This window comes from Ixodes scapularis, unplaced genomic scaffold (genome assembly GCF_016920785.2).
Source record: "Ixodes scapularis isolate PalLabHiFi unplaced genomic scaffold, ASM1692078v2 PGA_scaffold0__279_contigs__length_252992795, whole genome shotgun sequence".
Taxonomy (NCBI): domain Eukaryota; kingdom Metazoa; phylum Arthropoda; class Arachnida; order Ixodida; family Ixodidae; genus Ixodes; species Ixodes scapularis.
In genome coordinates this window covers 241,260,435-241,285,144 of record NW_024609835.1, presented here as the reverse complement: position 1 = coordinate 241,285,144, position 24,710 = coordinate 241,260,435, and the positions used below count along the sequence as shown (strand labels likewise).

Sequence of the window (24,710 nt, the reverse complement as noted above, 5' to 3'; positions counted from 1 at the left end):
CTTTCTAACCTATCGTCAGTAATTCGTTACCGGTTATGACGTCAGCTCAGATTTTCGCCCTGTAACCTCTAGCGTACCCTAAGGTACTGTCCATGGACAAGTGCTGTTTTGTTTATATTAACGACCTGCCAAACTGTGTACCATCTTTGATCCATCTATTCTCAGATGAGTGTGTTCTTTTCCGGGAAATAACCACTATACTTAGTTTCAGCTTCGGCCCGAGCGTGGCCGATGTTAGGAGCCGAAGGGCCAATCAAACAGCGCGAAAAGCACAGCGTCATGGCGTGCTGTCTGCGCTTGATAGGACTAGCCGGCGGAGGAGCGCGCACAGAGAGACGGCGAATACCGGTTGGTCCTATCAACTGCAGAGAGCACACCATGACGTTGTGCGCCTCTTTCGCTGTCTGATTGGCCCTTCGGCTCATAACATCGGCCGTGCTCAGACCGAAGCTGAAACGAAGTATAGCAGGGATGTGCGTGCGCTGCAATCTGATAATAACGCTATCACTTCTTGGTGCCCGACGTGGCATACGACGCTAAATGTTAACAAGTGCAAATGCATGCGAATCTCTCGCTGCCACGCTAACTTATCCACATATCACCTTGATAGACAGCCGGCAACGGCCAGGCGGCGCCAGCAGAGTGAGAGCGCACGGTTATACCCTGTCTCGTTGTAACTTGGCAAACGGCGAACGATAAGCCCCACATTGCGTGCCGAAGGCTTCGAAATGCGCGACGTACAGACCAACACGCGGCCCTGACGTCACGCAGCTGCGGTGGCGCTGTCAACGGCACTGCGCATGCGCAGACGCTTCACTTCCCGCGAATTTGATTTCTGCGCACGCGCAGTGCCCACACCTGGTGTGGGGAAACGCGGCATTGTTTGTAAACAACGTGTCGGTCCATACGAGCGCAACGCACACATATTGGAGCATGACGCAGCGAAAAGCCTGATACTTCGTCGGAGTTGAGGCGCGCTCCGGTGATACGCAGTCACGTTCCGATTGGCCCGCCAGGGCCGTAGCTTCCGTTCTACTGGCACGTTACGCGATCACGGCTTCCTGGGATACCCAGTATTCCTTGCTTCAGACACTAGATGGCGCCAAACCAAACAGCATTGCAGGTTGCCTATAGTAGCCCGCTCGGATTCGTCGAATCATACAAGTATTTAGGCGTTAATATTACTTCTAATGTTAGCTTGGTACATTCACATAAATTTCATAACACAGCTAACGTGCATTATGCTAGGATACTTAAAATGTAATTTGTACTGGGCTCCTTCTTCTATTAAGTTATTGTTCTACAAAACAATCGTGTGTTCACAACTAGAATATGCTTCACCGATTTTGGGTCGTCTGAATTCTTGTTAACCAGTTGGAATGGTTCAAAATAACTCAGCCTGATTTATATACTCTAACTACCAAAGAGCTGCTAGTGTGTCCTCAATGAGATCTAACCTGTGTTTTTAATCACTAGGATCACGACGCAAAAATGCACGACTTTGCTTATTCCGAAAACATTTTTATCACACCACTTTAAGTGATGAACTGTTAGCACCACCTTCTTATACATCGTCACGCGTGGATTACCTTCATAAAGTAGGGGTAATTTCATGCAATACTAATCGCGTTTTTTTCTTTCATCCTACGCACATCTAATGACTAAAACCGCCCCCCCCCCCCCCTCTTTAATAGCCACTATTAGTAATTTCGATTTGTTTCCACCTGCTTTACAGAATCCACCTGAATGATTTCATGTAATAGTAGTAGGGTGATTTCAGAAAGATAGACCAAAGGGTGGCTGGTCGACATTTTTCAATCAACTAATGCTTTTATATGCCATTCTCTGGTGTCCGGCATAAATGAATCCACACTTACTTTTGATCAGGAAAAAAAAATTTTGGGGACAGGAAATATCGAAAGGCATGAAGGAGTGAACAGTTGCATTAACGCGCACTGATGGAGGGGGCTAGTTTGAAAGTGAATAACTAAAACGATAAAATTAGGCGAATTCCAATACATTTTAGAAGCAGATTATGGGTACAGCTTACTTGTAATTTATAGTCATAATATTTCATTAGGTGAATTTTATTTCTTTTTCTAAAAACTGACAAACATGCCTGCTCGAACGACAAATGGGAACAATTGGAGGCGTGTATCATACGAAAAAATTTATTGAACATCATGAAAATTTCAGATAGTATTCTACTTATATATGACTAATTTAAAATATATATATATATATATATATATATATATATAAGGTATTTGAGTGATACGATAGTCGGGATATATTTAGGCAAACATGGAGAACAAATAAAACAACGAAAACTTCTGATGCAAATAAAAAATAAAAAAAAACACCTATCGTTTTTTTTTTCAAATTAGGGAACCCTGTTATACTCTATTTCGGCATTTATTTCTAGTGAGAACATGTTACATTATTTGATTGAGAAAGAAGACACAACTCCCCAAAGTAGGGTCCTTTTTCGAAGCCTGCACCTCGCAGTGCCCTACATGAGAAGTGACTCTGAGTTCTAGTTTCGTGAAACTAACACACATCTTTTATATATTTTCATTCAGATTAGGCTATTGACAACTGGACCAATTGGTTACAAAGTAGAAGTGAGGAGAAGCTATATACAACATTTTACACATAGCGAACAAAGAGGTGTCATATTAGAGACTAGTGATTCGTTAAAAGATGATGCAGTATGAAGTTTTACTTTCCGGTATATTTTATATCTAGAATTTAAAAAAAACTTTACTTCCACACACAAAAATAAAGATATAATACTAAAAATCTTTAGCTTAGCTATGTATTTCTGGGGACAAACCATTTCAGGAGGAGTGCCACCTAGCTGGACTGTAAGAGCTTCGATACTCTCGGTGTACGAATGGATCGTGGAAAGCCGAGATATTTCATCCTGCGCGAGGAGAATGTTTCGTGATTCTCATATGGTGATAAGATAAAGATTATAACCTATCACCAAGTAAAACAAAAGGTTAAATACACCGCGAAGAAAACTGTTATAAATAAGATGTCCCTGCCTTCAAAATGAGCAGCCCTTGGAAAATTCAATTCGGCACTTTACGCTAAGGCTTTCTTCGATCTACCCATTTAATAAAGTTGCTTCCAAGCAGATCCGACTGTTCGTGCTACATACAGGTCACAGGTTCCTTCTGTTGATGACTTCCATGGCCGCCACGCGTGCCAAGATTGAATGCCAGGAAGGCGCGCACCGTCAGCCACTCTTCTTTTCTTTTTTTTGACAATACCGAACAATCTTACTTTCGTCCAGATACACAAGATGCACCCAGTTTCTCGGATAGAACGCTCTGTTTATTGAACCTTCTCTGAGGTTGTTCAGCGTGGCCTGATGCGTCACAAGTCCGCAAACTCCGTCGCGTGCATTTTCCCATGTCTAGATGCAGAAAATAACCACTCGGCTTGTGGGAAATCATTCTGTGCAAACTGGTGAAGCTGGTAGCGATTCTTAATATGACTGGCGGCCCCGTTACTTACGTACGTCACGTGCGAGTATAGCGCAACGTTGTCTTCAACCCACTCTTTCACTTTTTCTAGAGCCAAGCATATGTGAGCGACGTCATGACACAGGTCTTCACTGATGATGGCAAAGCTTCTTTTAGATTTTATTGTCGTCACTACATATGTGAATATTGTAACTGTTTCTTTGCCAGTGGTATTCTTAAACGTTGTAAAAAAGAACGATGGTCTAGTTTTAAGCAATGTCAAAATGAAAGAGAATGTTCCCGCGTTGCATGTACTGCTTTTTTATTGTCGATCGCTTCATCTTGCGTTCGACGGATATGGTTTTGAAATATCAAACTTTCAACCATTACTTGGATACTTTTAGAAAAATCTCAGAATCCAGTGTTTTTCTTTTTTTTTTTGTTTTTTACAAGGTTGCCGGACTCTTATGTTGTAAGCACAATCTCTTTACCCTTTGAGATGAAGTTCCTCGGGTGTAACAGACTGACATTTTGCGCAGTGATCACAGTCGCCTTAAAGACATAGACTTGTTAGTGGGTCGCACAGAAATCCTGAGTTTATTTCACCAGTCTTGAATGTTGACCCTGTAACCTTCTCTACAACGGCAATACAAAGGTAATAATTGGCGCAGCGCACACAAACACCCACTTCCTGGGCGAAAACATTTGACCCATCTAGGGCACAAGGAATAAAATTTCGTTAGCCCAACGCCGGAATCAGGATGTTGTCTTTGTATACACGAAGAGCCTCTCGGATTGAGCGTGCCAGGAAGCGCTTTGGCACGAACGTTTTCTCCCCGTCGAGCATGAAACAGATCGCGTCCTTCTGGTTGTGACCTTGGCGCGAACATCGTAGCTCGTCTTTCCTGAAGTACTCCAGGACAGCAGACACGTCCTCAGGAATCACCTTGCACCTCGTGCAAGGATCCGGCTCATACCACACGCCATGTTTGGCCTTACCTAGAGCGTAAACACTGTTGCCATGTTAATCTTTCCTAGGTCAACATGACAGTGTTTACGCTCTATTTATTCAGGCGGGGCTCGAGTATTGGGGGGTTCTGCTGTCTCTCGGTGTGCCTCTTCGTGCCTGATCTTATCGCCGGTGTCGCCAGCGAGTGGGAAAGCGACAGTCACGACTGCTCAGTAATAGGCATCTTTGGCCATATTTTGCTGTTTGAAGCGAACCCCCTCATCCTGTACAGCGAGCGGGGAAATGCCAAAAAAAGATTGTATCGGCCGTTTTGCCAGAACAAGCGACGAGTGTCGCCTGCTACTTCCCTCAACTATTGCGCAATAATCGTGATCTTCCCGAGGAAATGATTGTTGCTAGCCACAGAACACTATCGCGCAGAGTGGAAATGCTTGAATATGTTTTGATTCCAGATATAAGACAGGGGTATAAACAAGAGAGAGCGATCGAGGTAGAGGGGTAGAGAGAGGCGCATATAGCGTCGTAGGAAAATAATGTAAATAGAGTTCAGAATGGCCGATGGCTGCAGGATCTTTCCTTGTATCACTAGTTCGTAATACGGTAGCTCTTCGTGCACAATAGTTTCTGCTCACTTTTACTGTATCAACAATTGCTATAGTTACCAATGGCTTCATCTGAATAAGATATATGAGAGATGTTAGTTTCATAAAATTGGAACTCAGAGTCACTTCTTGTATAGGGCACTGCTAAGTGTATACGCTTTGAAAACGGACCCTATTTTGGGGAGTTGAGTCTTCTTTCTCAATCAAATAATGCAACATGTTTTTAATGGAAATGAATCCCGAAATAGAGTTTGACAGGGTACCTAAATTTAAAAAAAAATCAAATGTGGCGGTTTTTTGTTTTGTTTTGATTTTAAATTCGCATCGGAAGTTTTTATTGGCTGATTTGTTCCCCATATTTGCCTAAGTATATCCCGACTACCGTATCACTCAGATGCCTTATATATATATATATATATATATATATTTAATATTAGCCATAAATAAGTAAAATATTATCTGAAAAGCTTATGATAATGAAAAAACATTTCATAAGATACAGGCCTCCAAATGTTGCCATTTGTCGTTCGAGCACGCACGTTTGGCAATGTTTAGAAAAATAAAAATAATGTAAATAAATATTATGACTATAAATTACAAGCAAGCTGTACCCATAATCTGTTTCTAAAAAAGTATTAGAATTCTCCTAATGTTATCGTTTTAGTCATTCACTTTCAAACATGTCCCCTCCATCAGTGCGCCTTCATGCAACTGTCCACCTCTTCATGCCTTTCGATTTTTCCTGTCCCCAAATGTTTTTTCTGGTCAAAACGTAGTGTGCATTCGTTTATACCAGACACTAGACAATAGCACGTAAAAATATCAGTTGATTTAAAAATGTTGGCCAGCCACCCTTTGGTCGATCTTATCTGAAATCATTCAGTAGTCTAAGTCAGATATCGCTTATAGATTTTGTTGTGTATATATGTATTTAGGATAGCGGACTCGATATTTTTTAAGTGTTTGAGTTGTTTGTATTCATTTTTTTTGTAATTCCTCTTGTATTGCTCCCCAATTTTTATCACATTCTTAGTTCTTATTTGCTCTACCACTCCCCTCTATAATGCTTATGCCTTGAGGGTATGTATAAATAAATAAATAAAATTAGAAAAAAATCGAATTACCGTCCAATATTTTTAACCAGCGTTCCATCAAAATCTTTGGAACATGTATATGGGCACCCTGACGGCTCCTCAGCCCAGTTGTCCGACTACAAGGCACAGGGGGGAACAGAGGGGAGGGGAGCGGGGAGGTTGACTGGGTTAACACGCGCCTTAGCTAGAGTGTACTAGAAAGGACAAGTGGCGCCACCGGAGGGCTATTTTGGTACCTCCGCATGGGGAAAGAAACGACTGATCCAAGCCACTTGGCTCATAGCGCCCTCTCGGGCGCCACGAGCGAAGTCGCTTTTTGTGTAAAACGCGTTTCGTTCCAACGCCATGCTCGACCGGCACAAAGGTCAAGGTCATAGAAACGATAGAACGCCGGACTATATTTTTTTATAGAACCTAAACGTCAGGCGTCATGTACATAAAGTCACCGAGGCCTGACTTATCGTCACAACGCCACGCGACATCAGGACGACGCCTTGACGTCAAAGTCGCCGTCGACGTTGACAACGTGCGTTACACGACATCAAGACTGCGTTCTGACGTATACTGTGTTGACAACGACGACGATGTCAACGTTGACGTTGATGATGACGACGACAACGTCACGGGACGTCAAGATGACGGCGTCCTTGTCAATGCAACTTCATAAGGCCACTTGGTGTCAGTTCATTGACGTCGTTGTCAACATGACGAAACTCGACGTCACGAAGACGTCCCGACAGCTTCACGACGTCGACGTCTTCGTCGACGACGTTACACGACGTCAGGACTTCATCGTGACTGCGCGTCGATGTTGATGCTGGCGAAAGCGACGACGTTACACGTCGTCAAGGCTTCGTTGTGACGTTGGCGTTCACGATGACGTCAGGACGACTTTAACGTGACGTCATAGCGATGTTTGACGTTGCGTGGGGCGTTGGCGTCAACGTCGGCATCGACGACCACGTCCATATCGTGCTCGATGTGGCGCGCCACGTCATGACCATGTTACAAGGGCGACTTGATGTCCCGTAACGTCGTCGGCGATGACATCGTAACGTCATCGTATCGTGGTGCTTTGACGTTACCTCTGACGTCAAAATCATAAAAAATACAATATAGCCCCTAAAGGGCTATATTGCCTTTATGACCTTGGCCTGTGTCGTTGCTCGATCGCAGCGAAGGTGGCGCTGCGATCGAAGTGGCTTGGTTCCACCTGATCGCTTTCCACATTAGCGGTACACGCGCGAACAACGGAAGCCTTTGTTTTTTTTAACCAGCGTCCCCCTTTTCGATAAACCGCGCTTATCTAAACTGCGGCTCCGCTTTCTCTAATGCCCGAGCTACGCGGGCCGTTGAAACTGCAGTTAAGCATAACCGCAGTTAGCTTAGACGCAGTTTATTTATTTATTTATTTGGAGCTACTGCTAGCCGCCTGTTGGCACCCAAGGCAGGGGTGGGCATAAACAAACAAACACAGAAAAAAAAAACGAAAGCCGTTCTCAACTCCCTGCAATGCCGAATTAGAGCGCAGCTTTTGAGGAAGAGGAAGGGAAGGTACCGAGAGGGGGCTATGCCTCTCCTACTCTCCTGCTCGCCTCCCATTTAAGAAAAACTTTTCCGCTAAATTTAGCGGAAAAAATTCTCCGCTAAATTTATTGGGGAAATATTTCCGCTAGATTTAGCGGGGACTCTTTTTTTGCTAAATTTAGGGGGAGACTTTTCCGCTAAAGTTTGAGCGGAAAATTTTCGACTTAATGTAGCCGGGAAAATTTTCCGCTAAATTTAGTGAGGAAATTTTTTCCGCTAAATTTAGCGCCGAAATTTTTCCGCTAAATTTAAGAGAAAGGAGGGAAGGAGGTTTTCCGAATGCAAGAAGCGCCTTTGTGTCTGTCGTCCTTGAAGATGTCAGTATTTATTCCATCATATAACTTGGGTGCCGAAACTTCTAAATGCGCGGGTCGTCCAGATTTTCGTAACTGGTGCGAGTTGCAACAATAAAACATTCTCTAGCTAGTGCTGTGCGTCTTGGTCGTCTCGGTTTTTTGTTGGTCTATACCAAAATGTAATCGACAAAAAAAAAAGCTGCTTAAAGCTCTGTACTTTTTTTCACCTACTACGCCCTAGCTGATTACATTTTGTTTGTGGTTATATTTCTATTACGTTACTAGAGCCTCGCACACTAACTCCCGAGTGTGCGATGCAAAATTAAAATGAGATACCCAGAAACCCGTTGCAGGTGCCCTGAAGTCGCTGACACAAATTTTGAGGAATGTATTTGGAGGAGACCAAATACATTTGGTTTTATTTGTATCTTGTACTTAAATGCTTTTTAGGAAATGTAATTGGATTTGCAATTAAATACATTTTTGACGAACTATTTAGTATTTGTATTTCAATACATATTTGCATGTATTTTACCCATCCCTGCCCGAACACTACACCCGTGCTCTGCGTTTCCGTCTTTTATGCTGGTTGTTTTGAACGGACGGAATTTCCCGGTGACTGAATAAACAATAAAAAATATTCCCAGCGTGTTGATTTTTTTCCAGCAATGTCATACCTCTAAGAGTATTTTGAATAGCTCAGGGGATGAATCTCTTATTAAAAAGCAAACGCTCGATCATGCCGTAATTATTTGAAAGCCAATAAATCAAGCCGCTCCAATGCGGTTCGAAGCCATAAGTTTGTTTCCCAGCACGGCACGTCGTAGCCTGTATTTCAATCGTAGTATTTGTTTTTCTATTTGTGCTGTTCGCGGAAAGCTGCAATTTCCGTCTTGAATTAATCTCTGTAGAGCGGTTATTCACTCAACTGGAAGTGATGCTTCACAGGCTGAGAAATCGCTTTTCAATCAACTTGAATGCAGTCAAAGCCGCGACTTCCGGTAGGTGTTAAGTGTACGGAGCTACGCCGTGGCGAGCCCGAAAACTTCTAGCGCTCATCCCAGCGCGCCCCTTGGAGGGCAGTTTTTCCAGGAACCGTAGTATATTTAAACAGCAAAATAAAGGGTAGCTTTTTTTTCGATTTTACCTACTATTGATTTTTAAAGCTAAAGTTCCACACTGTAAATATACGTACCTCCCTTACGATTTCGTACTGTTGCCCTTGCCACAGAGCGCAATCGCTCTCGCGGGCGAGACAATTCCGAGTCATATTGGCCACTGTACGATAGGAGCTTATGCTGTTCAGACCAGCGTTCCAACATGACTATTTGCACGTTGATCGATTGCAGGATATCCCTCAAGTGGTATTAAATATTTTAATGTAAAGCGGAATGTCAACCTGCGGCACCCCACCCCCTCCGATCATGGCCCGACCAGCGGCATCAATGCCCGACAGTTAACGATCTCATCTTCTTGTTACACCACTGATACGCTAAGACACGGCCACATCGGCGGTAATTCCAGTCTTCTGTTCACAACCCACAACACTGCCATCACGATGTTGCAGCTATGTTGCTGACACGCACAAATACAAAACCACGTTGAACTCCGGTTGCATTCGGCATCGGAAAACAGAACCGAACTCAGCACGGAAGGCACCCAGGCAGCCGGCAGCAAAACCTGCCTCTCTTGGACGCCCTTCCTGCGGTTTCCATAACGTCGAAAACGTCGACACGGTTCCGCGTGGTTTCGCTACTGTAGTTCCGTGACGCGCGAGTCCTGCAATCTGGAAACGGCCATCCCTCAGTGTACGTGGCGCTGCTGGCACTGCTCCGGAACTTCGCTGTTTCTAGCGGCGTCGTTTGCTTGTTTGATAAAATTAGTGATAAAAACGTCAATGCAACCGAAATGTTCTGCACGTTTAGACTAGAAGACGGAATTACAGGCGGCCTTCGCTGCCGCTGAAGCTCAATCAACTGAACAGCTATTTATTAAACAACGTGCGCGACCTGCTCGAAAAACGAAACCGAAAGAAGATGAGTCGGGAGGGCGAAAGCTTTCTCCCGTCTGCCTGGAGAAGGAGAAAGACGTTTCGGGGTTCCTCCCCTTTTTCTCGTGTCCGTTTGGGGGCGCGTCGGTAGAAGGGAGGAAGACGCGCCGTTGCTACTTTTTTCCTCCATTTTTTCTTTGAGTGTGTGAGCATGACGGATGCTGCGAGCTGCGGCAGCAGCCGCCCGACCGCCAGTGGCAGCAGTGGCAGCAGCGGTACCACTTACGGCCCTGCCAACAGGCAAAGCAAAAGCCACAAGCGGCCAGCGGCCTCTCCTATACAACGGCTTTTAAAGATGTACCAAGAAGAGACAGAAGGGACTGCAAAAATGGAAAATAAAAGATTAAAGATTCAGAAGGTACTACTTTAGCTGCAAAAACCGTCAAACCATACGCAAGTGAGCATGCCCCAAGTGATAAAGTCGTACTTTGAGTCGAAAAATGTAGAGTAATGGCTATGTTGTAAAAGTCTAGAAAGACAAGCCATACCTTTCGAAGGAAAACAAAGAGTGGAATTTTTACTGCTCGAGCTTGCGCCTGCTTTCGTAGACCGCTTGTTAAAGATCGGTGTTTGTGCACTAAGCTAATGATGGGATGCTTTAGATTTCGCCTGTTTCAGTTGGGGAAAAAAGAGCCACATTATTCAACACATCGATCAAGCCACTACAAAATCTGACATCCTACTCCTTCGGGAAACAAATGGCGACTTCACACTACCAGGATACCATAAATTCGCGCAACCCAGCCTCACTCGGAAACGCCGACCTATTCGTAGCAAGCCCCTTACTCTAACAGAACAAACACCCACCATGGTTACCATATATGTGGCCCATTACGTTCCCGCTATACAATTAGAATTGAACCATTGCGACACAAACGGACAACAACAGGTAGCAGTAGAATGCCAACTGCAACAGGGCAAAGCCTGGACAGTAACCGTTAAAACCTGCTGGATCCCAGGTTACCAGACATCCCTCACAAAATAGATCAAAGAAGTCAGAAACAAACACAAAAGAAAATATATAGTCAATAGCCACAACGTCGCATGTGACTGTGATCACAGAACATCGAACGGATGAAAAATAGATAACGAAACTATACGAAACCAACTGACACTTCTGAACGACACCACACTGCCCACCCGCATAGACAACAGTTAATCAGATCACATGCTACCTACCGGAAAGGTATCAAGGAGGGTCACCACACCCATGTTGCCCTCAAACCCAATCTCGCCTCTCGTAGGCCCTCGGCCCATCCACCATCTTCATCAAAACATCCCTCCAGTAATCCTTGCCCTGAGATTTAGTTTCTAACATAACACCGTTACATTTCATCGCCTTTTTGCTTTTTCGACAACCTGCATTCGCGCCTTCGTAGCTACCAAATTTTCCAGCATACTGTCTCCCTTTGCCTCTACTGCAAGCAGCCGACTATAGCGGATCCGGGGTACCGTAGTTTCCATACAATGACCCTCCAGACCTCCACCATCAACCGTTGCATAAAAAAAAACTACTGGAGTATCCAGCGGAAGGTGGAGGAAGTCTCTTGCAGCAGAACGAATTTTCCTATCGATCTCTCTCAAAAACACCCTAGATCTAGCACAAACGACCGATTGGTAAATAAGTCATGGGAATAAATAACAAAAAAAAATTAGGATAGTGAGTTTCTGTTTTGGTTGAAGAGGGGCTCTCTCTAAGTTGTGTAACAGTTTCACTAAATCAACATCCGGACGGTTAACATTCCTATGAGTGTCAAATATGAATCCAAGGTAGGCGCAGGTGTCAGAGACCCCCATAATAGGCAATCTATACCCTGTGCAAAAAAAAAACACTTTGGGACTAACTTCTCTTTTTTGTTTTTTCCATCCCCAATCATACTCAATGTTGACGATCTAGAATAGTTAATTTCGATACCTCTATCCTCCAAAAAGACCCCGAAAGTGTCCAATAGGTATTGCAACCAATACCAGGTCGACAGCAAACGCAAGTGGAGCGCACCTGCGTTCTCCTAGGTTAACACCAAACTCTTCCAAAAGGCTCGACAAAAATTCATCTAACATCAAGTTAAATAGAGGGGCGATAAAGGATTGCCCTGTCTCACGCCTCTCCTCGGTCGCACGGCCCGAGAGGCAGAACCATGAGTAAGATTCGTTGTCCACCGTAGATGGCTTGCCGGGCTTTTTCACCAAACGTCCCCGAATTCATGACCACAAACCCCCCTCCCTTGATAGAGAGACATAGTTTAAAGTCTTTGCGACGTAGTTCACGCACCGTTGTGGCAAAACTCAACTTTCGATTTCCCTGGCTCCGTAGGCCGGCCAGTCAGTCAAGTCATTGACTGATGATCTTTGGGGATGCATCCTCACGTGCTTTGGATGCAATTTCCCGTACAATCGCAACCTTGTCGATGGCATCCAGACTGGGTGTAAGGGCACATTTTGGCCCTTGTTCAAGTACGCTTCGTGCTTGTGCTGAAAGTAATACTTCGCCGATGACCTGGAGTGGGGATATTTTGGGCCCTTTCGTAGGCTTCTGGCCAGATGGTGTTTGCAGGTGGGATGAAAAAACATTTTCCAAGGGTATTCCGCAGCATGCCTTGTCATGGTCAGGTGGTTCGAAAAAACATTGTGTCTAGGGCATTTGACTCTTAGAAAATCCGTTAGTATGCGAACCTGGCGCCATGTTTCGGATCTCAGGATTTTTTAAACTCTTTGGACATGGCCCTGCGATGGTTTAACCAGGTCAAATAAATGTACCTCGTCGAGGAGAATCTTCTTTTTGATGCTGCGGGACAGCAGCCGTGCTCGGCAGTTGTTGGTAGCAATGTGATGAATAAGACACTGCGGACCAAGAAGATTAAATCATATAGAAAGTGAGTTCAGAGTACTAGATAGATATGTTGTGATTGCCGGAGCTGTGCTGGTTGGTTATTCATGTTTGTGAGATTTGCCAGCTGAACGAAGGAAGAAATATACAGAATAGAGAGCGACAAGAAACATACAAGTGCACTCTGCTGGTCTACAAGCATTTACTGAATAACTTCTTTTCGTTCGTTGACTTTCATTTACTGAATAAGTTCTTTTCCTTTGTTGCCTTTTATTATTTCCTAGATGAATTCCCTTTCCTTCGTCTTCATCACTTCAGCTTAAAAAACTTCCATCCCCAGAGGTAACGTCATCTCTAGGCTCCTTCAGGATTTTTCACACGGAAGGCGTTCCCTGCAAATACTTTTTTTTCTTTTGTATGTAGCACGATGGAGACAGTGCTTACACATTCGTCCTTCTCCTCAATGGCTAGACTCTAGAACTTCCCTTGTGAACTGTGTATTTATATATACCGATCTAAAATTTTCCTTGCGATCTGTAAACTCAGTAAATGGTTGTTAGTCCGGCAGAGTGTATACGCATGTTCCTTGTCTCTCTCTATCCTCTTTGTTTTCATTCCTTCAGCTGGCAAATCTCACAAGCATGAATAACCAACCAGTTCAGCTCCAGGCAATCACAATTGAAGTGTTACCTTTGTGTGAAAGTATGTAGACATACAGGCGGTTAAATTCTGAATTTTGTCTAAACAATTGCAGACAGACAACGTCAACGCGAGTATGCAACAATGCTGGTTGAGAACATACACTATAACCCAAGATTATGGGGAGGAACAGCAAACACAAAGCTTTGAACGCTTTTTTGAAGCTTCGTGTTAATATGTTACTGCTGTCGCTCTCCACACTTCTTGGCTTATATGGCCTGAGACATAGTCCATGCGATGAATAATAAGATGAATCATAATTTTATGTTAATTCATCCATTGACTATGCATCATATTACCAACACAATACATTTGATAGCCAATAAGTGCAGCAGAGCATTCTTTGATGGCAAGCACAGGGATTAGTAAGGGACAAAAAGACACCTCATTAACTCTGAGAATATTATTAAAAGAACAACCTTAAGGGACGTTGACAACCCCCAATATTTTTTTTTATTCTTGCCGAGGCGATTTATTATGGTCTCAGAAGACCACCCAATCAATATTTTGCTACAGTGTCACGTACATTTTTAATAAAGTAAAACAAAAAGCAACTGCTCTTAACCGAAACCGAAACTGGACTGGGGAGGAGGAAGAAATATAGAGAAGGAGAGAGGTGGGTGGAAGTCACGTCGCTGAGATACTTTTTTCCCACAATCAACGTATTTGCAGCTTTCTAGAAGCCACTAAAAATGTCATATTTGTTTTCTAACTTTAATATTTTTTGTGTGTGCCTTTGATGACCCACGACTTTGATTATAGTTTGTGGTATTGTCGAAACCGTAGAAAACGGTATGTGACCACGAAAAAGAGTGGGCGCGGCTCAAACTGGCCAGTTCTCGATCGGCGGTTTTCGGGCGGAAAGAAAACGGATTTGGAGCCGCGAATTGTTTTCTGGATAGTTGGGCTTTCATTTGTCATGTACAAATAAAAACCTTGGCGAGCTTAAATACCATTTTAAGTGTCCCTTTAAACCACATATTGAAAAAAAAAATTTACAGATATTTTTAGAAGTAGATCAAAATTTACCCGCAAAACTTTATCATAGCATATAATCGCATTTACTAGAGGGTTACTGTACTTGACATAATACTTGAAACAAATTCTTTGCAACAAAGAATGTATTTTCCATAGGTAAAAAGGGAATTGTTATTCAACTAATTGTCTTCAAACCATTGGGCGCACTTAATCATTTAAGTGCGATTCGCACATCATAGTGACAAAAACATTCATTTTAGACTTCTATGCTTTATAGACAATGAGGTTTGCTTAATGGCGTAGCCAGGGAGGAGGATTATGAGGCTTCAACCCGCCACCCCTCCCCCCGAAATCCACCCGACCATAAAAGGTCTCCACCCAGCCTCAGGTTGTTCAAGAAAGTGGTAAATTTACACCAGCTAGCCTGCGCCATCACAGTCTTTTCGATAATATACACGTGCATTTTGACGCCCCCTCTCTCCCCGCAGCCCAAGTCTTGAACATCTCAGTCAAACTAATAAACTTTGGTCACACGGCGTATCACACGATGACTCAATTTGTCACTGGCGAACTTTAGCATGTAGGTAAATAGTATATAAATGGCAATAGACCCTTCCCGAAATTCAGTTTGGCCACTTTGATCACTATCGTCATCTGTGGAACGGCATCTGTGCCATAACAATGGCGGCCTTCTAGTGACTGATAAAGGAAGACGTTGAAGATGGTCCTAAGCGGATCTTGCGAGGCCTGTACATTCGGGGGGTCAGCACGACGCGACGTGGGAATGAAACACAAGAGCTACGTAAGCGTTTATTTCTAATAACTCAGACTCAGTCAATCTGTTTGTTTTTCACCACACGCAATCGAAGTCACAGAAAAAAATAAAGAAAAACGAGCGGAGGTCATCCCCTCAACTCGCAGCCAGAACAAGCGGCCATGTGATCTGGAGCCGATTATATGCCGCCAATGTTGATCATAGCCATGCGCTGGGGTTGGCAAGGCATAGGACACGCGCTGCGTTCCAGACATTGTTATGGTTCGGCTGTTGTCGTCATTGCAGCGATTGGACACAGGACACTACCCGAATGCTTCTCGGGCTGTCGATTATCACGAGCCCAAATTGAGTGCCCACGCAATGCTCGGGTCCAATCTATAAGCCGCATTCAAATATCGTCACTGGGCGGTACTGCTACCGCCGAGCTACGTCATCAGGTTTTGCGAAGGAGAGATTGAATGAAAACGCTTGGTTTTGTCCTCGAAATTACAGCGCAACAAAGGAGTTTCTTGGTCAGTGCCGTTGCGTGCGAGTATCCTTGAGTCCCATTAGTGCCAGTAAGCTCGTGTGAAGTGAAAAACATTCCAATTGAATATCGTTGCACCGCTGCTTTAAAGCACATTGGTGTATAGAATTTTCTCGAGGCATCTGAGTGGGTTGGAGTTTTGCTCTGAATGCAGGTTCTTGGTCACCATCGAACTGAAAATGATTGAGAAAGAACTCACACTGAACAATTCCTCGCGTGCCGTTGACTTGCGAAAGTGACGGTGCCGATACAAGTTAATTTCCGCCATTGATATGGCAAAACCTAAACTGCTTTACAAACCACCAGATGGCACTGAATTTCGGAAAGGGTCTATTGCCAAGAGACGTTGACTATAAAGGAGCTCGTTTCGAAACGTGTGCTAGCGGCCTTCTGTCTGCGAAAAGTGTTTCGATAAGAAATCAATTGGCTATCATGCGTTGTGAACGAATCATGGCAGGATGGTGCATCTTGTGGCTTCTAAGCGTCTTCCACGAGGTTGACTGAAGCCTTTTCTTGCGCATGAGTTAAAAGACCTGCGTTCACTTTTTCAGCAATATAAATCCGCGTCATCTAAGTAATGTCGAAGAAAGGTTAGCTGAGGCAACCCTAACTCGCATTTTCCCTTATTATGAAACCGCATTCATCAAGGCGTTCGAGTAGCAATTTTATATGTTCAAAAAGTTCCAATTAAGTGCAGCTATAAAGAATCAGCTCATCTACCTAAGCATATCAAAATGCAAGTCTTTGGTTGGCATATGTATTAGGGATTGTTGGAATATATAGCACGCTCCCAACTTTTTCTCGAGGCCGTTTAAAACCCAGGCAGAATACTCGTCTTCAAACTCAGTGTTGTACACGTTCCACAAAAAAAGAAACGAAAGTTCGTTCCTCGTTCCTTCTGATTTTTGGAACGCGTTCCCGTTACAAGTTCCATCTGTGAAAAAGGAACTCGTTCCCGTTACAGTTAAAAAAATGGAACGTATCGTTACTTATTCGTTACATTTGTATTTTGCTGATTACCATACTTGGTTAGATCAAGCAAAGTTTCCATTTTTTTATCTATCCCATCCAATGGGAACATCTGAATTTATATGTCGTGATGGAAGGGCACCAGGAGAAGAAGACAAGTGGAATCAAGGTTTTATTTCTTGATAAATTCAAGTTGAAAAATCTCTGCTTTGAACCATATTCATGTTTTTTGGCGAACGGTTCAGACGTGTCAAATATGCTGTTACCCTACATTGCATGAGATTTTTACAAGAACCTCATACGTTTCAATATAACGAAGTCTCTTGTTCAAACTTAACAACAGTTGCTTCTTAGTGTTGCTTTCCAAAATGCGAAGAAGCGAAGAAGTGGTTAGTTTTTTTGAAAGGTCGGTCTTGAAAACTACAAATAGTTCCTTGTGAAGGTTTGATTCGTTGTTCAGTTTGAAGGTGGGGGACAAGGGGAGAAGGAATAAAGATTAATTTGTGTGTATCGTTTAAGTGACCAATGTTCGGGATACAAGGGTGCGTTCGATGTCTGGTAACCTGTGATTTTGTTGTAACTGCATGTCTCTTTATGAAAGTTCCGAAATGGCTGTAGTGGGCCCTAGATTTCTGGGTGTATGAGGATTCGTGGAAGCAAAGAAAGTAGCTGAGTTTGAAACGTCCCTCTTTGTATCTTTTCGTGCGACTAAAAGTATTGCTTTCTGTACCACAGTCTCGGGCACTCAAAAAAGAATCATTGATGTCCACTAGCTGTCCTGCAAACGACTGTTACCAAGAGAGGACCACACAATATAAATTCGAAGATAAGTAACTAAAGAGTTAACGAGTTAAAAACAATATTTCCGTAAAGATGTTTTTTTATACTTCAGAAAGTTCCCTCGTATAAACAAAATAAAAGTTACCCCACTGAACGATAAAAGGAACGCCGTTCCTTTTTCCGTTCCAGTAAAAATGTAACGCGTTCCCGTTCCAGTTCCAGCGATGCAAAATGGAACGGCGGCGTTCCTTCGTTCCTCCTAAAAGGAACGCGTTCCAGGAACGCCGTTCCGTACAAGACTGTTCAAACTCACATACGCCCCCCCCCCCCCCCCCCCGCCCCCTTCCCCTGAATCTATGTTTTTCGGGCCACAAGAAGGAAGGGAGAAACCCACAAAGGACACGCAATGCTTTAAAGGCCTGCATTCGCGTAGTTAAACGAATGGAACCGACAGATTGTGTTTGCACCTACATGAATATGATCGCGAAATGTTAAAAACCTTTATACAGAGTGAATGGGAAGTATAAGGGTGAAATCGAATACATCAGTGTATACAGAAAGCCTGATATCAGGCTCGGCAGACATAAGATGATGGAATAGACGTCAGGGTAGTTGGCGAATTAAAAACAATTTGCTAATTAACGTTTTAATTATTTATGTTATATGCACTATTTCAAAATAATTCCACCCCAGCTCTTCACAGCAACCCACGGCTGCCAGCACGGAAAGCCAAAATTGTCCTAGCGGAGGCCTGAGATTTCTTTATTTCCGCCGAAATTTCCCTCGCTTGCCCAAACAATTGCATAATATTAAATATTCGTTGTTTTCTGTGTCACTTCCATTTTTACTGTGAGAAATATGCGGAGCGCAAGTTCGTCTGCTTCTTGCACAAGGGTTGCGATGATGTCAGAATGTCGAGCTCTTACTGGCTGACTGAAAAAAAATAGTGGCTGTACCTCAAGACATTCAGCACTGAGGTTTATCCAATTTCCTTTCAGCCAAAGCCGATCAGAGCTCGACGTCGTTCTGACGTCACCACAACCCCCCGCAAGAAGCAGACGACTTGCTCTACGCGTAGCCTTTACGGCCCGCGTACCTTTCGCAATAAATTAGTTTATCGAGCCAAAACCTTGGCCAAAGCAAATCTAACGAGGGGAAGTGTTACCGGGAGATTCAAACTGAGGAATGGAACCCTATCTTCGGCTTAGATGCTATGCACGTCATCAGAACATTATACTGCTTTAATAACTTCATTAGAGCTTTTTATGATAGTCCAAAACAAAAGGTGTAACACAAGCGAGAGCTCTCAAACTCGAACACACGGATCAGGACGGCACTTCAGGAATTAATATTAGTCATGTTAAGTCCATATCTTCAGACATTGCAGTATTTATTCTTCTACTCAAGATTTTTTTTCTTTCGATTAGGCACAGCAGCAGTCTCAGAATCTTCGACTTGTTTTGTACTTTCTCCACATAATTTTCCAGGGAGTGATGAAAACTGATTTTTCTAAAAACGTTGGATGGATGGATGAATGGATGGTAACGGCTGTACATTTTATATCGGGTGGTATCTCGCGTCACCTAGCCACAGTGCTTAAACGGGGTAGTGTAACGAACGAAATCGGAAAAGCGGCACAGCGTTGGAAGACGGCCGCGGGTGGCGCTGGCGCTTGCAGCACCGTCGTTCCGGCTATGGCTCCGGCTTAGCCGCTTGGTGAGCTTGGCCGCGGGTGGCGCTGGCGCAGCTGTCGACTACACTGTCGTCTGCTAGTTTCACGTTTTTATTCACCTTCAAACACAAATCACGTCGTTGGAAGTTTACTGGAAATAATTGTTTTCAAGTTATTTATGTTAGTCATGGAAGCGTGTTAGGGTGCCTCTATCTGCCAGCCGATTGAGCCACCCTAACGGAGCTGCGGATCAAAGCGCCAACTACACCGTCTTCCAAGGAGCGGCGTTCCCGATGCATGGTGGAGGCTAGGGAGGCTCTAGTGAGGGTGGGCGCAACTCAAAACATGGAGAGCGTTTGCAATTTAATGGCGGCGCATGAGGGAGAGGATTCGAGAAAGGATATGCGCCAGTGTTGCCTGCACGAGAGCAGGCGCCAGCTCTGTTGCAACTCTGTTGCTCCATGCGCCTTTCCTCCTCTCGCTCCCCATTGCAAGCAACGAACGCCTTGGCGCAGCCTCTCTCGCTTCCTTCTCGCTCCGAGAATTGCAAACGCCGAACGGAGAAAGCAAGGTTGCCAGACAAGCAGCAACGTCCAAGATGGCGGAATTTACCAGTCTTCGCGTTAAAAAAATACTTAACCTATCGCAACAAAACTGGTGGCTATGGAAAAGTAATCATTTATACCTTGTGTAAATTATTCAAGCACCTTAATGGGCTTTTATGACCCGAGTTAGGAAAGAAAACGACCCTTTGCCCCATAGACTCCCAGCAAAATTTAGCAATTAAATGGCGTCCATGTCCCGTGATCGCCGATCTAGCAGTTGCACCCACCCTCACTTGAGCCTCCCTAGTGGAGGCTACGCGGTAACTACACTACCCCCTTTAAGCCACTGTAACCTAGCCTAGTACTACTCAATGTTGCCAGATGGTCGTACCACAAACCGCCAAACGGCTGAAGGAAATAACCCAAATGTTGTCAAAGCCGCTGAAATTCAATGTTATCTCTAAAAAAAAACATAACTGACCTATGCAATTACAGAAATATACGGCACCCGAAATTTCCCTCAAATTAGTGAGATTTCCCTTATTCCCACATAGACCTGGATATTACCTTTGGGAGCTTCGCAGCAACCCCACGTCCTGTCACTCCTCCTTGGGAAATGATATACTACCGTCCGACACCAACTTCGGCAATGAAAGATTCAATTTATATATCTCGTTTTAATAAGCTATACATCATAAAGATATATTTTGGTCCCGTGTTAGGTATACCTTTAAGATAATATGTTAGATTATCTCCCCATTTAGATATAGGTTGGGCAGAGTACCAATATAGCCCTTGACTACTTCACTAATTAATCGTCTAACGAAAGAACAGTCGCGGGCAGCGAAAAAATTTTTCTCTATTATAAGACCAGAAACAAAACGACAAAATAAGAAGTGGGAAGTAGGATCTTCAATTTATACCAATGTTTATACTTTATTCAGTCTGTTCTTGACATCTATCGCTCTATGTCATAATAGGTTTCCAGTCGTAATCCTTGAAAAAGATGTGGTCCGATGGTCGGTAGGATACCTATACGTTTTACCAGCCGCGCATCTGTGGGCAGCTTCAGGCATCCAGGGGGCAGTGCATGTCTTGATCGCTGAGTGTCTGGACCTGTCGTCCCTTGACGGCCTCGGGCGTCTCGCAGCGGGCCCTGAGCCGGCGCTCCGAGCTGCTCCGCAGGAAAGCCACGCGGCAATCGCAGTGCAGCGGGTTCTCTGCGCAATGGGGACCAGTAACGCGTTTCTTATACATCGCACTGCAGTCGCAACGAGCAATTGTTGAAACGTATCTGCTCCTCGAATTAAAAAAAAATAACATTTACAGTTTTTACAACAATTACTTATGGTGCTGTCAGACTAATCTCTAACACAAGCCATGCCCAGATGGCAGCGAATATTAGGGTCATTCCACACCAAACGATCCAGGCCTAAATTCGACCCTCACGGATTCTGTCTAGACAAGTGTGTGTTAATGGTTATGTAAAATTACTTTTTTGCAAGACAGACAATATTTTTTTTGACGACACTTTCATTTTTGTAAAACAGACCCCAAGAAATAAACAAAAAGACTTGAAATGCGATTGCAAATTAAATTCCGTTTTATCGATTGCCATCTTGAAGTAAAACGGTCACGTGCAGCACGCCAAGGAACTCACGTCCCAGAAGGATGAGTGTCCTGGAGCCGTTAAGAAGTCTTCCAACGCTCCTTTCTTTCAGGCTGGTGATACGGTTGCCTTCGAGGTCAAGGAAGACAAGCGCCGGTAGGTCCTCATCAAAGTCGGGGTGGATTTCGCTGATTTCGTTGAAGCTGAAATAAAGCAATTTATGGTGTGTAAGGTTTAACTTTAGAGATGAAATAGCTGCAGACATATCTCGGCCTACGCAGTGATTATGGGCAAAATATCGAGCATGATTATAATTGTAAAACATAGAAATAGGCTTTCAGAAGAAAACTAAACCGCAGAACATTTTTAACACGTTGTTAAAAATGTTTGTGTATATCCCCGCGCTTTACTTTGTGTGTTTTTTTCGTGCCTTATCTACCCGTTTGAATTCTGTGTTGGAGTAAAATATTGTGTTTTTATGATATAAAAACGTCCATAATAAATATGTAGCTCACCAAACTGTCAACGGAAATATTGGCACTACAAAAAGACAGTTTCGAGCAGAAACTTCAAATTGGTCTGTTGTGACACCAACCAATGGGAGAACCTTTTGAAATTACATATGTGCACTCCGCCACCCTGTTAAGGCGGACAAGGCATCGCTGATTTTTTTCTCGGTAATAAAGTACTGTCATGAAAAGTACTATCCTGGCGGAAAATCCTCAGATGGTGTAGTAGCAACGTGGTAATTCTTGATGCCCTTTAGTATGCTTTCGATACAAAGTGTGCGAAAAAGCGCCCAAGACGTGTTCGAGCTAACAATGTCGCCCGCTGTACAGGTCCGCCAAGGGAACACCTTTGATATACTTAAGAAATTATCGGGATAGCATAGAAATCAAGCTGTTGCATGGGACTAATCACTTCCGATACCCGCGGATGGCTCAATATAATCATTAAATGCGGAGTATCTTGTTAACCTGGCATAATACTATCGCATTTGGAACAAACTGCTACAAAACCAAACTGAAAGACAGGTTCATTAATTAATTATTGGACAATGCGTTTGCTACTCGCAATAGTCAATGGCATATAGAATGCCTGTTAGAGGGATGCAGCAATTCCTGCATTTGATAGAGTGAAGTACCGCAGAAAAACATTATTGATCCATAGTTGCACTATCCTTTGCTAATGAAAGCAAATTGTGTGTTCGCTTTCCGTTAAGCAAACATAACTATACACCCTAACGTGTCTAAAAAACATAGGTAGGCATAGCGCTGGAAAAAGAACACATAAGTGTGAAGAAACGGCGTCGTAATTTTTCATGAATGCGTTATTCCTTATTATATATTGTAAAGGTATTTCTTTTTGAGATTTACAATTTTACAGAGCCTCTTTAGTATTACAATTTAACAGTTTACGAGGTAAAAAAAGTTTAACACAAGACCCGTATATACTTCGCTGCGCAAAAGTTTGTATTCGGAAGTATAATTCTAGAGCCAATATCATCTCCAAACACTTCCTCGCATCCACGTTTTGAAGGATAGTGACGTTAAAATCACTTTTTGATGATGCTACTAAGCTAGCGCCAAAGGTAAAAAAAAAAAAGCGTTAAACGTCCCGCTTCGAGAAATCCGCGCAATAGAAGTTCGAAGAAAGAAAAAAAGACTCCTACTTCAAGTCGATGTTTCGCAGTCTCGGCGCTGGTCTGGGCAGCATAGACCTGGAGAATGTCTGAAGCTTCGAATCCCTTATAACTATGTACTCCAAATTACGAAGCTCCGATACCCAGTGCTCGGTGATGCGCTCAATGGTCGAGTAAACGATGCTTATTCCGCGCACAGTTTGCGGCAGGTTGTTGAAGTCTTCAGTGAGGTTGAGCCGGTGCATTTTTGAGAAGCTGAGTGTCTTGAGCCTAGGGACGATCTGAAGCGCGGCCCAAGACTCCGGCAGCGTGCTGTTGTAGCTGAAGGCTATTCTCTCCAGGGTCCTCTCGACTTCCTTCAGAGGGCTTGCGTCGAAGGACGTCATAAGCGTCACGTTAATCAGTTCCAGCAGGGTGACGTTGATGCCCAAAAACGCACCGTACGGGAGGTAACTCAGGCGGCAGTCCTCGAGGATGAACGTCAGCGCCTTCCTGTTGAACGGACGCTCGACATAGTTGTCGAAATCGCCAGGCTTGTTGAATCCCTCGCAGGTGTAAGAGGTCTCGAAGTCGCTGCTTGTGTCTTTGCACGACGGTTCCGCCGACGCTGTCAAAAAATGCAGGAGAATCACCGCGCAGAAGAGACACGCCATGATGCCGGACAGAGGACTGCCAGCCGAGGTGTGCGCCAGACTGAGGCCTTCGAGGGCTGTTTATTGGTCGCATCGTCTTCAGCGGCCAGTTGAAAGAGGCCCGAGTGAGAAGCCAAATCCGTCGCCTCTTCGAATTGCGACTCCGGCATCGGGTACCACTGGCTGGGTGGCTGGTTTTGTTTTTAATCGCAGCAAAGCGTGGCTCCGATTACGCGCAAGTTCCGCCTCCCGGAAGTAGAGGACGTTGACCCTGTCTTGGTGAGAGCCTTCAAATAGTAGCGTTTCTAAAATACGAGGTGGTAGTAAATGGCAGTTAAACGAAAAATAACTCCTATTCCCGACATAGGCCCGAAAACTCATTTTTAATACACAGATAGCGTGCAGTTCAAAATAAAATTTCAAATGAAACATTGAACCATTCAGAAAGATGAGCGTGACAGCCTTGTGCACGTGTGTTACCCGAAAAACGTAATCAATTACCATTCCAATCACTCCTAGTTAACAACCATTTAATTTGTACTTGAGAGGAAAAGGAATTGACCGTTAGGTGAAAAAGAAGCCGTTACTTTTCCAATTAGTAGGGTTTTTCAAAATGACAGATTTTAAAACCGGTTTAAAAGCGGGGTCTTTCGCCCTCTCCATTATTGGATTAGATTGAATAAATTAGAAACGACTTGTCTTCTCAACCCACCAATTTCGGTAGATCATATCCTCCCGTTGGAGACTTGGCTCGGGGATTCTTTGATGGGGAAACTTGTACAAAAAGCGTGATCAGGAAAGAGAGGAAAATATAGTAACGGCCACGAAAATGTTTAGGTAATTCAAAAAGTAATCAAGTTGCTCTCGCGATTATGTTTCGAAATATTTATTCCCATATTTGCAAACTTACCCCAAACATTTACTGGTTACAAGGATTTTGATTACTTCTCAATCAATCAATCAATCAATCAATCAATGTTTATT

The 24,710-nt window shown here is 43.8% G+C and overlaps 1 protein-coding gene across 1 annotated transcript; it reads right to left on the bottom strand.

Moving 5' to 3' along the window:
* Nucleotides 1–20,911: 20,911 nt before the first annotated feature.
* Nucleotides 20,912–23,747, bottom strand: LOC8031733 (carboxypeptidase N subunit 2-like). Its single transcript, XM_002406933.4, has 3 exons — nucleotides 23,125–23,747; nucleotides 21,504–21,655; nucleotides 20,912–21,063 (listed from the first exon to the last, which is right to left on the bottom strand). The coding sequence occupies exons 1-3, from the start codon at nucleotides 23,745–23,747 to the stop codon at nucleotides 20,912–20,914; spliced, it is 927 nt and encodes a 308-aa protein (XP_002406977.3).
* Between the last annotated feature and the right edge of the window lie 963 nt (nucleotides 23,748–24,710).